The 17,833-nt window shown below is 40.1% G+C and overlaps 2 protein-coding genes across 3 annotated transcripts; one reads left to right on the forward strand and one right to left on the reverse strand.

Annotated features, from left to right (window-relative positions):
• Window positions 1–4,011: 4,011 nt before the first annotated feature.
• Window positions 4,012–7,470, forward strand: cav3 (caveolin 3). The gene is made up of 2 exons (XM_064305448.1): window positions 4,012–4,338; window positions 5,794–7,470. The coding sequence occupies exons 1-2, from the start codon at window positions 4,228–4,230 to the stop codon at window positions 6,133–6,135; spliced, it is 453 nt and encodes a 150-aa protein (XP_064161518.1). The 5' UTR covers window positions 4,012–4,227; the 3' UTR covers window positions 6,136–7,470.
• A 3-nt stretch (window positions 7,471–7,473) lies between these two features.
• oxtra (oxytocin receptor a) lies at window positions 7,474–17,465 on the reverse strand. Of its 2 annotated transcripts, XM_064305446.1 has the most exons (4): window positions 17,163–17,465; window positions 15,731–16,897; window positions 8,517–8,675; window positions 7,474–8,240 (listed from the first exon to the last, which is right to left on the reverse strand). In XM_064305446.1, the coding sequence occupies exons 2-4, from the start codon at window positions 16,647–16,649 to the stop codon at window positions 8,110–8,112; spliced, it is 1,209 nt and encodes a 402-aa protein (XP_064161516.1). In that variant the 5' UTR covers window positions 16,650–16,897; window positions 17,163–17,465; the 3' UTR covers window positions 7,474–8,109. The 2 variants fall into 2 exon arrangements, with proteins under 2 accessions (XP_064161516.1, XP_064161517.1); XM_064305447.1 differs by having other exon boundaries at window positions 7,474–8,675; window positions 17,163–17,464.
• Window positions 17,466–17,833: the final 368 nt, after the last annotated feature.

Here is a 17,833-nt window from a genome sequence, read left to right on the forward strand (position 1 = left end):
GTGGTAGCGCCCGACGCATAGGCTCTGCTTATCGGGGCCGCTGTCTGTGAACACTCTAGCAGTGGTTTGATGGTCCTAGGCCCTATTGTCTGGGAGCTATTGAACATTGAAAGCGTTAGCCGGCTGCATTTTTTTCCGGTCGGCGGCTTAAAATCAGGGTTGTAAATATTCGTGAATAATCGCACGGGGTCGTAGCGCCCGAAACATAGGCTCTGTTTCTCGGGGCCGCTGTCTGTGAACACTCTAGCAGTGGTTTGATGGTCCTAGGCCCTATTGTCTGGGAGCTATTGAACATTGAAAGCGTTAGCCGGCTGCATTTTTTTCCGGTCGGCGGCTTAAAGTCAGGGTTGGAAATATTTGTGTAAAATCGCACGGGGTCGTAGCGCCCGAAACATAGGCTCTGCTTATCGGGGCCGCTGTCTGTGAACACTCTAGCAGTGGTTTGATGGTCCTAGGCCCTATTGTCTGGGAGCTATTGAACATTGAAAGCGTTAGCCGGCTGCATTTTTTTCCGGTCTGTGGCTTAAAGTCAGGGTTGTAAATATTCGTGTAAAATCGCACGGGTACGTAGCGCCCGAAACATAGGCTCTGTTTCTCGGGGCCGCTGTCTGTGAACACTCTAGCAGTGGTTTGATGGTCCTAGGCCCTATTGTCTGGGAGCTATTGAACTTTGAAAGCGTTAGCCGGCTGCATTTTTTCCGGTCGGCGGCTTAAAGTCAGGGTTGGAAATATTCGTGTAAAATCGCGCTGGGTGGTAGCGCCCGAAACATAGGCTCTGCTTCTCGGGGCCGCTGTCTGTGAACACTCTAGCAGTGGTTTGATGGTCCTAGGCCCTATTGTCTGGGAGCTATTGAACATTGAAAGCGTTAGCCGGCTGCATTTTTTTCCGGTCGGCGGTTAAAGTCAGGTTGGAAATATTCGTGTAAAATCGCGCGGGGTGGTAGCGCCCGAAGCATAGGCTCTGCTTCTCGGGGCCGCTGTCAGTGAACACTCTAGCAGTGGTTTGATGGTCCTAGGCACTATTGTCTGGGAGCTATTGAACTTTGAAAGCGTTAGCCGGCTGCATTTTTTTCCAGTCGGCGGCTTAAAGTCAGGGTTGGAAATATTCGTGTAAAATCGCGCGGGGTGGTAGCGCCCGAAACATAGGCTCTGCTTCTCGGGGCCGCTGTCTGTGAACACTCTAGCAGTGGTTTGATGGTCCTAGGCACTATTGTCTGGGAGCTATTGAACTTTGAAAGCGTTAGCCGGCTGCATTTTTTAATTGTAATTGTATAAGTAATTGTTGTAATTGTTGCAATTGACTGGCTTCGCAGTAGACAATGGATTTTCTATTTGTTGAATGAGCAGACAGGCGATCATTGACCTATGGATGACAAACTGTCAGCCATATGATCTCTCGGATCTAGTCTGTGTGACGGGAACACAGACTAGAAAGGTGTCTCCCAGCCTGCTTGACCTGGGCCTGCTCATTAGAGTTTGGCGAGTGAATGTGGCGGTTGCTGGAGGAATGATGTACCGGGGTGACAATGAAAAGACTAGCGATCAGAGCATATGTACACTGTAGCACAGTAGCATAAACCTCCTGCGTTCAGTCTGCAGAATTTAATGGCATGCCCAGTTTTTCAGTAAGGAAATTATCATCCTTAGAAATGGGCTGTGGCAGATTTCCCCACTCAAACCACCATATTAATGTATTTAGTATGTAGTAAGATCAGGCTTTATTTTCTATATATAACTATAGGCCTAAGTTAAGTTAATGAAACCTTTTTGCATTGAAATGCAACTGGTGCCATATTTAAGTAATTAGATAATTTATTTAACAACAGTTAGGTCCAATGACAGCTGTACTAAAGGATGATTAGAGCCATTTTGGCTCAAATGGGATATGGGGGAAATGATCCACTTTCAAAAATCTAAAGAATCTTCAACCAAAAAATCATGAAACCAAAGATTTAGCATGTTTTATAACCGCTCGCCCATGAGAGAGAGAGAGAGAAAGAAAAAAGAGATTCACAACACACCTTAAGAATTAGAATTGAATCTCTTCTAAAAACAAGATAGCACATTTTCACAAACAACCAGACTTCAAAACATGAATTTGACAATGCCTGCAAGTGCTTCAAAGGACAAATAGTCCTCACACGGCAGGATGTCTAAGCTTTATGTTTTTGTCTAATTATGTTTTAACAGCCCAATTCATGTTTCTCAGACTTAACCATTGCAACATTATGATTTTACCCTTAATTTGACTGAAAGAGTCAAGCAAATGCTTCTTTTTTCATTACTTGCATGCCATTTTCCTTTAATTAAATGCAGGATTTTGTGAAAATATGTTCATAATGAAAAGCAAAAACCAACAACAAAAAAGTTTTTAAATTGAATGACATTTATTAGGAGGAATTCAGCATAGAAACACTTTCTGAATAAATTCACTTGCATTTGTGTGCCATTTGAGGACATTGTGAACTCTACGTCTGGTCTGTGTCTGTAAAAAGTAAGAGGGGTTTCCGACGTATCACACCCTGCCCGATATGTACTGCCTTCTATTTCTGTCCCTCCCCTGGGATCAAGGCTCACCCCCCACCCCCCCCTCTATTTCCTCTAATTAGCTTGGCTCCTGCCCCTGTGCTCCATTTGATCCAAATTCACCACTCCCGTACAGAGTTTGCCAGAAGTGATAACATGACCTCACATCACATAGACCCCGTTGTCTAATTTTTGGTGTTTACTGTTTGGTAATTTTCAGAGAGAGAGAAAGAAACTTTGAAATGGCTAGTAAACCTAACTTTAAAATAGTTCATCTGTGAAAGATAAGGAATGCAGTTATTTTAGGGATGGGATCAAGTTTTATGGCATTTATTTCAGCGAGAGAGAAATACTGACATTGTATATTAAAGTTTGATACTTTAAATGAGCAAAGAGAAAAAAAGGTGTCCACTGTGTCCTGAAACAGCACCCAGACTAAAGTGAATTCCTTTTAAAAGTGGGAATACTGAACTTTCTCTTTCAATAAGCAACTCTGTAACCTGTGACAGTACTGATGTGCTTGGTTTGAACCCGGCTAATTTTTTATAAAACAAATATATACCACTGCTATTTCCATGAAAAACAAATATCTATCTATCTGTGGCTTTGTTGCTTCAATTTAAGCATGATATATTTTATATATATATATATATATATATATATATATATATATATATATATATGTGTGTGTGTGTGTGTGTGTGTATTGGTTTCCATTACTATAACTTTTACACCAAGACAATAGAAAATAATGAATGGTACCAAATATATTATTTCATTGTAAATGTTGACATGAAAGACACCTTAAACATTCATATAGCTCCATCCAACCCTGATCAACACATACTGTTTTTCAGTACCTGTCACTTTCATAAATTTGCTGCTTCAATCTGTTGAATATATATACACAGTGAGGATGGCCATGTTCAGCCCCAGAGCTTCTTCAGGAAACAAGCCATTCAGATTGAAATCAGAACAATAATGTAAATCAAAACGTCCCCAATGAGAACAAATGAAATCCAGAGACCCAGTGGTTTTCCAGGAATAAATTGTGCCATATTTTACTGGCAGAGAATAGTTTCTTGTATTCACTGATAAAGATCACTTGCTGCACATGCACAAATTTAATAATTCAATTAGACACTTACAGTGGGAACCTCTTGCCCTGCACCTACAGGGAATGTTTCCGTCACCACTACGCACCACTACGATTCCTCATTTAACCAGACACAGTGACACCTACAGGTGGAAGGAACGGATTTTATTTCAGTTTGTTAATGAAAATTTCATGATAGAAATACATAGACCAGCTCTGCCAGTGGCCTACAGCATCAGCTTGGGGTGGAAAATCATGTCACCCTGCTAGCATGGCATGGCTGACCTGGCAGCACCGTGTGAAATGTGACACGGGGCCTGGGTTCCCCTTTTAAGAAGCACTTTCTTGCTGTGAGTTATGCACACAGTGAGTGGGCCCAGGGTGTGGATGGGGGTGGAGGATGGCAGGGGGCACTGGGAGTCGGGCCCATTTTTTTGACAGGCTGACGGCGCCAGCTGTCCACTGGCATTTCAGACGTGCCATCAGGCAAGCAGGAGAGAAGCAGAGGTCTGGGGGCTGCTGGCAGACCGCTCTCGCTCTCGCTCTCGCTGTGAGCTGACTCCTCTCGCTCCCCTACCCGAGGCCCCACCCCTGCCACTGCAGCCATGGCGGAGCAGTACAACGCGTCCGATAGGAAGATCTACAGGGACAGCAAAATCAAAGAGATCGACCTGATCAACCGGGACCCCAAGCTGATCAATGAGGATGTGGTGAAGGTACGCCCCAAAGCACTGAGGGCTGGTCTGGTTTTGCTGAAGCTTGAGGATTCACAGTGCATGCTCCAAGCCATCCAGTCATGCATCCTGTGCATGATATTGTGCTGTAGTCTGTGGCAGCTATGCAGCCAAAAATAGCTTGAAGTCTACTCTGGTGTTTATTTGGGCAAGTCGAGGTCAGAAAAGTCAGTTTGCTTTTGCTTTTCTTTGGATTGCATTTTTAATTATGCTATGGAATTACTTTTTACGTGTATTCTTTTTAAAATTTTAATTATGTGGATTTTTGGAGATGTTTAAAGTGATGTCAAACAAAAATAATTTTGAGAATTTTAATCTTTATTAACTGGAATCTACTTACATTTTTGTAGCCTAACTGTTAACCGGCTACTCCCCTTTAATAGTTGCAAAGTTAATACAATCTCATTAGAACTTCAGATTTCATTAGAATATTAATTCCTCTTTTGCTTATTTGGCTTTTCCAATGATATATCTAATTTTCAGTAACCTGTTTGCTTTGGCCTTTTTTGCAAATTGTGTGATTTTGTTATGGTCATTGTTTATATCATATATTTCCTAGATTAAATTATTTAGCAGTCATGCTAAGACTTGCAAATTTGTCTAATTTTGATAATATTTCAAGTTTCTCTACAACAGAAAGTGCCCAATTTCACACTCTGTGTGTTTGTATGTATTGTGCATATGTATATTACAGCAGTACACAAAACAAGCCTGGCACACAAGCCTTCCATACAGGCAAGTTGTACAACAGACTTGACAAATGATTTCTTCACACCATTGTTTTTACTGTGTTAACAAATGCATTCACCAGTATATATCATGTAAAACAGAAAGGGTAGTTTTAGTTACTTAGCAACTGAGTGCTTACTTAATCACTGCAGGAGTATAACATAAAGAAGCTGTGGTATAATCTTACTGACCCTTTTTCTCAATGCTGCAGTCTTTTTCTCAGTTTGTTGTTCGTTGCGATCGAATGTGGCCTTTCCTTAATATGGAAATGAGAAGCTCTTACCTAACAAATGACATTTCCTCCATGTTCCTCCTATAACACTGGGTGACCTGTGCAATATAAATGTAAATGCATGCCCAACCTTTGTGTCCTCTGTTTAACAAGTGAATCAGATTACTGCATTGACTTGGAATTCACCAGTGGTGTGCGATTCAGAATGTCAAGAGACAAACATTAGAGCAGATAGTGAGAGAATATTGTTTTTGTGTCTCCTGTATGTGTTGAATATATCCAGATTTTATATTCTTTAAAAAAAAAATCATTTTATTGACTTACTGCTCCTTCATTGAAAGAACCCCATGGCACAACAACTTTCTGAAGAATTATTTAAAGATGATTTACCACTGGAGCACAAAGGTGAGTAGATACGGACTTGTTACTTACTATTCACACTTGATTAACCCTCTGAGGGCCCCCTCTTCCCCCAGGTAGACTTTGAGGATGTGATCGCCGAGCCGGACGGCACCCACAGCCTGGACGGGGTGTGGAAGGCCAGCTACACCACCTTCACCGTGTCCAAGTACTGGTGCTACCGCATACTGTCGGCCATCTTCGGCATCCCCGTGTCCCTGCTGTGGGGCTTCCTGTTCGCCTGCATCTCCTTCTGCCACATCTGGGCCGTCATGCCCTGCATCAAGTGCTGCCTGATCGAGAACCAGTGCCTGAGCCGCATGTACTCCATCTGCGTGCACACCTTCTGCGACCCCCTCTTCGAAGCGCTGGGAAAGGTCTTCAGCGCCATTCGGGTGGCTCTGCGCAAGGAAGTTTAGATTGGCTTTCTTTTTTTTTATTTCTTTTTTTTTTTGCGGGGGGGGGGGGGGGGGGCATTCTGACAACTGGTGCCACTGCCTACACTACTTCCCTGCCTGAGCCCCTCTTTATCCTGTCAAAGTGTGCGTCTGCTCTGAAAGGCTGGTCACTTCTTCAGCATGAGTGTGATCGCATTTACGCAGTGCACTGAAAGATTATGCTTTGCCGCCAGGTTCGCAGTGGTGGGCAGGTCCCCACTAGCTTCATATTACACAACTAAGACATTGCTTATTGTGTTGATCCTTGATGTGTTAATGTGTTAATTAATTATTTATTCAGTAACCATAGGGTTGTTCTGCCATGTTAGACAAAGAAAATGCTTTTAAAAATAAGCCAATGTAAATGACTCTACATTACCTAAATGGATATGACTCCGCTTGGCCATGCTGGTTAAAGCTGAAATCAGAATTAGTTGCATTTAGTATGTGAAAACAAAGATAAAGTGATTAGTTGAAATATGAGCTGTCTACTGCTATACTAATCCACAACATGCTCTGTCCTCAAAACAGACATGAAATATTAAATGAAGAGAATGATTGATGAAGAAAAAAATCATTTTCAGCTTCATCACTTCTCCTCCCTTTAATGTAATAACTTTTTTAACCACTAGGTGGTATCAAGAGAAACACTGTCAGATGACCTGGTAAACTTACATGGATGGTCAGACAGATGGAGACAGACACACTTGGAAGCATGAAATTAGTTTTGAGTCTCCTCAGTTATTAATGTTAAATAGTTAATTCATTCTTAACATAACATACAATTTATTTTCAATAAATAACTGATATATATATGGCTTAAAGGCTATCTGACCTATGTAAAGACAATACAAATTGATGTTCACAAAGGAAGTTGAAAAGTTCAAGTCACCCCATGGGCAAAGTGGAATCTCAATATTACCATAAAAGCCGCAAATTGACCTCCACTACATGATGGCCACCTGGTTTACTTTCTACTGTAATTTATGTTTTTTTTTATAAGACATGTAATGGATGCATGACATTATATCTGTTCAAGAAATGCCGGTTGATTTTTCTCATGTATTTAAATATGGGTGTTTTTCATTAATCATACAATTGCATAGGCTTGATTTATGTGTTCTCTATGCAATTATATTTTAAGGGCTTAGGGTGGCCATATTGAATGTAAAAAAGGCTATATTGTGGAATGAAGTTCTACATATATTACTTTTTTTAATTACACTTTTTATATCAACACCCAAAGAATTGTTTGAGTAAAAGGAAAATAAAACTTTATGATTGTTTATGGTTAATAAAAAGACAAGAAAACACAAATCATGTGGTAAACAATTTTATCTTGCAATGACTCTGCGGTGAAATGTTTCCTAAAATGTACAAATGGTAAATCCATATGACCTAATGTAAGGACAATAGGAACAAGAAGATCCAACAACAAACTGCAGTTACAGACAAAGTACCTTCATATCGAATTTAAAAACCAACAGTATCAATTTTCCTTTATCTAAATACCTTTCTATTTTTCAGACGACCACTACCATCATGAATGTTTTCCACTGACACGCAAACCCACTACATCCCAGGTCAATACAACACAGATATGTGACCTGCTCCTTAAGTGAAGCATTGTGTAACGTCAGAATAATCATCTAATTTATGTTCCCACCTTTTTACTGGCCCCCATGGAACTTCATTTTTTTGCTTTGTCCAATTTTTTTCTGTTAAAGATTAAACACGCCCAGAAACAAACCTACACAGACACTGTCAAATGATGAACAGCTTAGATGAATAGGACCTATATTTTAAAAGAAACCTAAGTGTGTGTTCTTCATAATAGTTTCTAATAAACAATTTTGCAATCTACACCATGTACAACAGCTACATACACAGATATATGAAATATTATTTAGTCATCTCGTTACTTTCTAGATGGTATATATAAAAAGTAGTGCAATATTATTGAGTGAGCCTTTGCACAGGATGATGAGAGAGGATGTCATGGCGATGTATCGCTGAAGTATGCTTAAAAAGTAGAGAGAACAGCCCAGGCTTCAGGACGCTGGTTGCAGGACCTCTGTGGTGGACGTCTGTTTGGTGAAGCAGAAAGGAGGTACAGTGTTAGAAGTGTGGTGGAAGTCTTCTTGGTGAAGAAGAGAAGAGGTGTGGAGTTTGAGAGGTTCATGTGGTGGAGGTATGTTTGGGGAGGGGCATGTTCTGGACGCCTGCTCGGAGAAAGTGGGGGGGGGGGGGGTGTAATGCAGGGTGTTGGGAGGTTCATGTGAAGGAGGTCTGTGTGATGCTCTTCTGGCTGCTGGTGCTCTTGATGGCGAAGGTGGAGGAGTTGCTCTTGCGGCTGGACTCACGCTCGCAGTTACACTGGGATGGCTTCAGGTAGCGCCTGGAGCAGCACAGGAAATGCTGCCTCAGATCATGGAATAGGTGGCCCGCAAAAAACATGTAGATCCAGGGGTTACAGCAGCTGTTGAGACTGGCCAGCAGCATAGAGATAATGAAGGGCATCTCTGGGGGCAGACAGTGCAGGGGGGAGAGGTAAGGAAATAGTTCATTTTACAAAAAAGGATATTGACAGACAAAATAAAGCATCATGACTTCAATATACACCACAGCTGGGACCATACATTAATTTACTCTGACCAGCTGAACAGGTAAATGAGTCATAAGATGAATAGAATTACAGACCAAACCGCTTCAAATGTATTTACATCCCAATCTTATCAGAACTGAAATTAAATTGAGTTAAATTATATACATTAGTGTTTGGCATCAAATATAACCATAGAACAACATGTATGGGTAGAAATATAAAAATATCAGTGATAGAAAAGTGGTGTAAAACATCTAAATTAAGCTAACTTGAAAAAAGGAAACTAAACTGCAAAAGGTGCACCTATTAGTCAATAGACTGGAAATCAGAAGAAAACCAAAGACATGACATATACTCTAGAACTAAATGGATAGTCTTGAATAATATGTTACATATATTTCTTACGGATTAAGATACAAAAATGTGTAACTTCACTTGTTTTGGCAAACAATTTGGTTATGTCTGGTTATGGTGCTAATAATGTTCACATTTTACATTCCATTAGCAAAATTCAAATCGGATTTTATAAATTTAAAAAAAACTACTGTGGAACACTTCCTCAAGCACAACACACTAATTACAACATATTTTGTTTGCCATTCTGTGTGCCATAATGCTACAGTTGGTCATGCACCATAATTATCATCTTACTACTCTTTGAATGCAAACAAGTTTTTGTTACTACATTGCACACACACACACACACACACACACACACACACAAAGAAAGCATAATGCGATCATTACAGTTTGTCAGCAGTGACATGTGAAATATAGCAGCCCCCATTATTGTGTGTGGGATGAAATTTATGCCATGCAGACCCCACTGGTGAGTTGACATTTGGTGAATTACTTCAAGATTAACAGAACTGACTGCTGTTCTGCATTTAGCCTCTCCTTGACGATTTCTAACCTTTTCTTTTGTCTTTGTCCTATGACTCCTTTGGGATCATGGTGAACTTCCACCACCTGATAAAGTGTTCATTTACCCTTGAGATGTCAAACTGAGATTTATGAAACCAAAATGTCTCAGTGTCATTTAATATGAAGGTGTGTTTAATTCTACAAGTCTCTTGGAAGATGGAAAAATGAGCCAGTGTAAACGTGGTCTACTCTAGGAGCTCAATTGACATTACTGTAACAGGAGGAAGGAGAAGACCAGGCAAAAGGCTGATTTCACTGAAAGTGCCATCCAGCAGTTCGGACTCCCAATTATGTCTACATGCTGCATTTCCCTTTCATTCTCCAAATGCAGGTTCAAGGTTCAAGGTTATCTTTATAGGTCACATCAGACAAACCGAAATCCTATTATTTTTCAGTTTCTTATCTCCTCTGTTGACATTCTAACAGAGTAAAAGAATTATTCAATAATTTTCTAGTGAAATTCATTTTTAAAAGGGTTTAATGACACTGTAGCTGAGATGTGTGACGGATTGCATTGTAGGCTTTCATATATACAGCAAATGCTGACATTGATGAGAAATTTTGCCAGGCTCAACTTTCACTAAAACAATTAAGCCCATAAGGAACATCTCATGCTGTTTTTCATGGGTTCTGTTTTGGAAAGCAGTACATCTGTGTACAGCAAATATGAAAGCGTTAAAGTTGTTAGGTACTATATTTGAAAATTACTTGTATCTTTCTGTATGCACTCAACATATAGGGCCTCATTTTCTTTCAAGACTTTCAGAACGTGCAAAGCCAGGAACATGACCAGGATATTTGTTTTCCCTGAATCATTGGTTGTGCTATTGTGTGAGAAAAAAGGCTTTGTGTGTGCTGAAGGTTGTAGTAAATCAGGCCCATAGTGTTGCTCTAGGTTTACACAAAGCTCATTCACATACAAGAAACCAGGATGTTAAAATGACAAAATGATCACGTGCAATTCCCATGGAAAGCCTGTAAAATACCATAAAGATTTTTTTCCCATTTATGTGGGATTGTGGACTAATGTCCTTATCGGTTCAAATCCTCAATTAGTTGACACATTTATGTACTGGAAGATGGATACATCCAATTTTAAGTCAGCATGGCTTCAAAATCATGAATAAAATGTATTTTTTTAAATTTAAGCATTATTTCCTAGAACCCAGAAAAATCTGAGTAATGCATATACAATGTCTCGATGTACTGTCAAGTGCACACAGCGTAGCCCTTCCTCAGCACAAATCAAGTGAGCATTAAAATTCACAGTTATGAAGGATGCCTGTGTGTGCATGAGTGTGTGTGCTTATATTATGTTCTGTACTACTCATACAAGATTCAGTAGACAGAAAGCAGGACATATGGTGCAATAAACGGCACATTGTTTTTCATAATCATACAATAAATTACACTAATCTGTCAAAGGGTAATAAAACTCCACTTGGAAAGCACTATCATTTGTTACTCAGCAGACATAATATTTCATATTCTGTGACAAAAACGATAGAAAAAAATTAGGAATTTTGTCCAAGTGTATGTGTGTGTGCGCGTGAGTGTGTATGTGTGTGTGTGAAAAACACATTTTAGAGATAACATGAGAGTGAAGTAACTTTGACAATGACCTAAATTCTTTCAACATCTGTCCCTACAAATCAAGTGCTAGTTTCCTTGAAAAAAAGAGTTTGGAGAGTTAAATTAAGAATGAATAAATGTTACTAAAGCAACACAGCTAAAGTTAACAAAACCCAATACACATTTGAGAGCTTTAAAATGTCCCCAAGTATCATCTTTTAGCTTTTTCATTTTTACTTTGAAACATTGTTCATTGCCACAAACCATGCACTACACACAACATGAAATACACCAGCTGTATTTCACATCAAGTCACATTGACTTCCTTCCACCACTTTGGCTTATCGTACATCAGATACTTTGCCGTCTTTGCCTTGTAGGCTTTCAGTGACATGGAGGGAGGCACGTAGTGCGGAAGTGAGTGTTCCAGGGGGATTGGGCAGTGCATCAACCAGCTCCTTCTGTGAAAATTGTCAGGACAAACAGACAAGCAGTCAGCTTGGGGCTCTCAAGGTGCGCGTGAAGGGTCAGATGATAACAGCCGCGCAGTGGCAGCTACAATCCTGACGCATCCCTTCAGACTGACTTTGTTCCAGTCCTGGCTAACCCACTGCTGTACCCAGCACGAAAGGTTTATGGACCGGTAAAAATGTGACCGACCTTAGATTAAAATACTAACAAAAATACATTAAATGAACTTTACTCTGTATACCAGCAAACACCCCAGCAAATTTCATGCACGCACCATTTATAGCAGATTAAATGTAGAAGTAAAAGTTTTTAAAAAATGTATATGTGCATGTGCATGTGTGTGTGTGTGTGTGTGCATGTGTGTGTGCGTGCGTGCGTGTGTGTATCCAGGTGCAGGTATGAGTATCACTGTGTGTGCTCTCCTCCTCCTAAAGCCACATGGGGCTTCAGTTAAAAGTGCTGAATTTTCTTGCCATTTTAGGATTGCATTTTTGCTGAGTTCACCATGTTTAGTATGAAGAGAGGAAGCAAACTGTTTTGATTTATTTTAATCCTGTTTTACTTGCAGTTTTGCTTATGGGTGTGGGATATTTTTATCATTCGGCTGTGATTTAAAAGAGCCCCCACACTCTGGATCCCTTGAGCAATGCAATTCCAGGAAGTAAATAAACGGCAAAGATGTTGCACATCAGTGTTGGATTTACTGCTATTTCATCATAAGGGAAATTAATCTCAGCGTAGCTGCTATATGGTACTGTATGGTACAGGTGTTTAAATGATCCTGGCTCCATCCTTACTCCATCTTGGAGCTGATGTGACTGTCGCTGCACTTCAGTATACACTAATCAATCGCAGATGGACCTACAGGTTACTTTTGGGACTAGCCTGATGCGCACATGCAGAACGAGAAGCTTACTGCACCTGAAAATATTTAGCCTAGGTCATCTTTTTTCCTTTACAGGATGGAATGATTGAAGCAAGATAATCTGTTGCGAGTTACTTTATGGCACAGTTACAATGGTCCCCGTGAACTCTTCTCTACATTTTAAAGTTGAGTTCTTGGCCATAACACATCTTCTCCTCTTCCCCTCTCTTTTCCACCTGTTTCCAGAGGTGGAAAAAACCTCACACTGTCCCCTGCTGTGGCATGATGTGTGCAGATGGGGAGAGGAGTGAAGTGGAGTCTAGACTGCTACCATGGCATTCCAGACCAGGCTACTTTAATTCTTCATTCCTATGCTCAATTAAGGTCACCCAGTGGATACAGACTTACTGTACATGCTAAACAGAGGCAGTGTGGCTCACTATGGCTCAGTACAAATTAAAAATGTCAATAGTTTCTTTGCTAAGAGTCATCTCATTTTCTGCTTGGGCACATTGTTCAACTATGTGTTCTACCCTCTTTTAATCAAGATGCATAAATACGCATACAACTTTCTTACTCACAGGTGAGGACACATTTAATGTTCTGTCTTCCTTTCTGACCAATGTTCACATGCACAATATATCCTCAGCACACATTCAGTAGCTTAAGGGTGTCTCTTACACTCCAGTAGGTGGGAGACTTGTAGCTATGAGGAGCATAAACATCATGGCAAAGGCCTACTACAGTCATACCTAATGCCCCTCCAGTCTGGCACTCAATATTTCTTAGACACACTAGAGTACTGCTTGGAATCCTGTCCAGAGGTGTGCTCTTGTGCATTAGAAGTCGAGATAACCCCAAATGATACATGATGAGCTTGAGTAATCACACAACCACAAAGACACTTTTGCACACACATGGCCTCATATGTGCATACACAGATTGCACACACAATCACATGTCAAAAAGTGTCATCGACACTCTCACGCACACGTGCCTGCACATACAAGTAAACAAACACATTTTAATCTAATCTTACAAACTCTTGTCGTTGGTCAACATCCAACATGGATAATATATCATATGACCAACCACATGACACTCACTAATAATCTCAAGCACTCTAATGAACTCAACTTGAGTAAAGATATTACATTAAATTACACCTCACATCAGTGCAAACTAATTTGAACTGAAGATTAATTTTGCATAGTGCATTAGGCCTTTGGCTTGTATACATGTTATGTTTTTCCATGGTAAGTAAGGTGCTTGGTCATTTACTTCAGTACTTTAGAACATAAAGTTAAAGTATCTTGAGATACTCTTCAAAAGAAAGCTCATAATGATACTTCTGATTTTTTTTAAAAGAACATACGGAACTCCTGAAAGGAAATGTCACTGCTCAAGCCCAAACAAATGGATGCTTGTGATGAAAAAGGATATCCTTTGATGTTATTGTATATTTACTTTTCCTTTACCTGAATGACTCCGGCTTTGTGATTTGGTGCTGCAAGTGTGCTGGAATGTGGGAATGTGGGAATGTAGTAGCCGTGCAACAGATATTGAGGGCGTTGTGTAGCCTCGCTAGATTTTTGTGGACATAAAAATTGCCTGGGCAGAAGGATGGTGGTAGAATTTGTTTCAGTGGAATACATGCTGGGGACTTCATAGTACCACACTCTTCCATGAGCCATGGCCCACACAGAGGATTTAAAAAACAGAAATTTAATATTCTTGCCATTCAGTAAAATACCTCATTCAAACTACTTATTGTTAATATCACACAACTAATGATTATAGCCTTACACATGTAGCTACTGTACTTCCCTTCGAATGCATGCATTCCAGATAGCCGTTACGAACCTTATTTGGTGACCTTCTACAATTTTGGAGTAGTCTTCGTGCACGATTGAAATTAAGATATAATGCTTACCTATTAAAATCAAGACATGAAAGCATATTTGCGCGGCAATACTAAAAGCTATCGAGACGTTCAGACACGCTCCCACAGGGACTGGTTTGAAGCGCTTTGGGGCGAAGCACGGAAATGCGGTGCGTTTCGACGTGCCTACTTAGTAACAACAACTACTCTGTATGCAGCAGTCGTGGATAAAGTGAAGAATGATTAACTCAAGGCAAGTCATACAGAACTGGGCAGTTCTCCTCCGAGTTAAATGCCGAATAATTCAACGAGGTAAAAATGGACAAATTAGCCTGAGCCGCACACTTTTAGACATAGGCCTAATGACTGCAAACAGCTCTATAAAACGTGAATTAATTTGCCTTGTGCCAACTGCGTGGATATTCACTAGCTTTGGTGGGATCTTTCTTTTATTTTTATTTTTTTATTTTTTATTTTTAAACAAAATAGACTGTCTTTGATTTAAAGTGATCATTTATTTTTAACAAGGCAGCCACGTGGATATGAATACTACACACTGGTGGCAGATTAAGCGAGTTTATTTCCGATGATCAGATGAAAGGCGCTACATGAATTCAATCCAATAAAAAAAAATCAATCCATCATAAAACGAGAGCACAAAAAACAGATTGGATGTATAACGAATAGGCTAGAAAACGCCCACGTAACATAATGGAGAAATCACAACTTTTTAAAAGTGTTGCAAGCTGTGCTTAGTGGTGTTGCTAATATCTGGAGCATAACACGGTTTTTCAGTGTACTGTACAGTCCGTGTTCTTTAATAGTATATAACAGAAAACATTGCCGTTTTTACGCTACAATAATGTAATTGATCGCATAAGTCAATTTAAATGAATTGAATACTAACATTCTGTTTGTAAAACAATAAAACTCTTGTCAGATCTGCAGTTAGCTTTCTCTATCTCTCTCTCACACACGTGTGTGTAATTCAGTAGTATCGAAAGTAGCCTAACAACATGTTCTCTCGCTTCAAGATGAGATTTATATATTGAGATCAATATTAATATTATAATTAATTTAAAATATGACAATTGTAAAAATCGAATTTGTATTGAGCTATTTACATTCTATTTCATAGTCAATGTCAGGCTGCTTACATTTATATCAACCGGAGTGACCTGTAGCCAGTCTGCTGGCTTAGGTACTCTGATGGAGTATCAATTAACCAATACCTCACAATAATTGAGAGGGTACCTACCTTCTCTGGGTGCGTCAGGATCCCAAGCTGACCACATCTGCACGAAGAAAAAGGGAGTCCAGCAAACGATATATGCCACGACTATCACAAAAGTCATTTTCACAGTTGTGATCTTTGCTTTGGAGATTAGATTTACGCTGCTCACCCGCGAAAGCTCAGTGCCTTTTGAAGCCATAGTGGTGAGCGTAATACAATGTTCTCTCTTTGTTTTCAGTTTAAAGTTTTGCCATATTTTAAAGCTTATCAGTCCATAGCAAAAGCTCAGTATGGCCACCGGAATGATATAGATGGAAAGACTAATCCACGTCACGTACGCTTTGGCTCCCCAGGGCTGCACGAATTCCCCCCAGCAGTCATACACCCCGGATCCAACGTCCCTCATGGAGAAGATGTACATCTGAGGGACGCTGAACAAGAGGCTGAGTGCCCAGGAGAAAATCACATAGAAGCGGTCCTTTCTCCTATGCAAGGAGCGCAGTGGCTGGCAGATGGCTAAGCACCTGTCTATTGACATCAAAACAAGCATGTAGGTTGAGGCAAACATCCCAACGATTTGCCCATACTTCACCAGCCTGCAGAGAATATCTGGTCCGTAAAACCTAAATGTGATATCCCAAATGAGTTGTGGCAAGACCTGAAAGATCGCTACCACTAGATCCGCTATACTGAGGTGCTTCATAAAATAGTACATTCGAGACTGACTGTGCTTGGTAGTGTGGATAGCGAGTAAGACGCACACGTTGCCAGCCAGAGCCAGAAACAGCACCAGGGCGAGCACGGTCACCTCTACTTTGGCTACTTCTTCGTTGCGCCTCAAAGGGTTCACGGTTTGATTGCCTCCGGTTCCGTTGCCAAGAGTTGTGTTACTCAGGGATTCGTTCATAGACCAAAAGTCCAGATCTTTTAAAACACCCTCCATCGCGATTGAACACTATCCAGTATCAGTGTTCATAAGACCTTATCCCTGTGGTTTTGCTGACGCGTTTCACCCATCAAACATTGGTATTTTAAGCGGTTTTGTCTTCGTTTGCAACTTAACAGGTGTCAGGAAAGAGTGTCCGATCACCCAATTCTCCTCCTACATTTGAACAAAGTATCAGTATTTAATTCCGACTTGCATGGAGTCATCTTCTCTGCCGACCAGGGCAGGCTGACGCCTGAGTAAGGCTAGGGAAAAAAGCGCAAATTGGTTTACAGATAATATCGACAGCCTTCTCATAAACAGCACAACATTTTCTAACTCTAAAAATAAAAATGAATACTTAAATAAATACGAGAAACACCATTGACCAACAAAAGATAACAAGACACCTCACACACAAATTAAATTAAGATACACTTTCCAGTTTACTAACTGTCAAAAAGGGAGAAGAAAACAATTATGAAAAATAATAAAAATAAACACAAATCCAGATAATTAGAACATACATACCTGCAATTTTTTGTACACAAATAAATTCCATTTTACACTATGTTACATATTGGTTACCTTGCGTAATTTTTATTCCACTTAACATCTTTTGAAAACTTGCTGGAGGTAGACTGCTCACGCAGTTTCATCCTAGGCATCAGTCCAGCAAATACAGCAACCAGCCTGCTTCTATGTCCGCGCGCGATAAATGGCCCACATCTTGGTATTTATACTGCTAGTATATCTTTGCAACAGATTGGACGCGGAGTTGCGTGTCACATTGCTACCACTCGGTGGCCGTATGTACCGGATAAACGCGCAGTGTTGGGGAGAGCCAAGAGTCAGAAGTCCGACCTGAAATTTATGGCCAGAAAACGTCAGACAAGCGTTTGTTTCAAACCCATTGGCTCGAATTGTTAACCAGATTCATCGACAAAAATTATCATTCACAATACAAAAATAGTTTAAATAGCTCTCATGAAATATGTTACCTTATTACATATATTTTGCATAGATATTAACTGAAAACATACCGGAAAAACGAGCTGACAACAATCGAATCTTGAAAAAATTGATCGATTTATGTGTGCACCTGTTAAGCAATGCTTACACGCAGGGGATATTATGTTTTTGCAAGGATTTTAACTATATGATGGTCTGGCCCTATATATCCTTATAACAAAAGATTAAAA

Source organism: Anguilla rostrata, chromosome 13 (assembly GCF_018555375.3).
Source record: "Anguilla rostrata isolate EN2019 chromosome 13, ASM1855537v3, whole genome shotgun sequence".
NCBI classification, from domain to species: domain Eukaryota; kingdom Metazoa; phylum Chordata; class Actinopteri; order Anguilliformes; family Anguillidae; genus Anguilla; species Anguilla rostrata.

Coding starts and splice junctions, on each gene's coding strand:
- cav3 (XM_064305448.1), top strand. CDS start 4,228: ATGGCGGAGCAGTACAACGCGTCCGATAGGAAGATCTACAGGGACAGC. Junction 4,339..5,793: donor TCAATGAGGATGTGGTGAAG/GTACGCCCCAAA, acceptor CTCTTCCCCCAG/GTAGACTTTGAGGATGTGAT.
- oxtra (XM_064305446.1), bottom strand. CDS start 16,649: ATGGAGGGTGTTTTAAAAGATCTGGACTTTTGGTCTATGAACGAATCC. Junction 8,676..15,730: donor TCCTGACGCACCCAGAGAAG/GTAGGTACCCTC, acceptor GTCTGCCCCCAG/AGATGCCCTTCATTATCTCT. Junction 8,241..8,516: donor ATCCCAGTGTAACTGCGAGC/GTGAGTCCAGCC, acceptor TTCACCAAACAG/ACGTCCACCACAGAGGTCCT.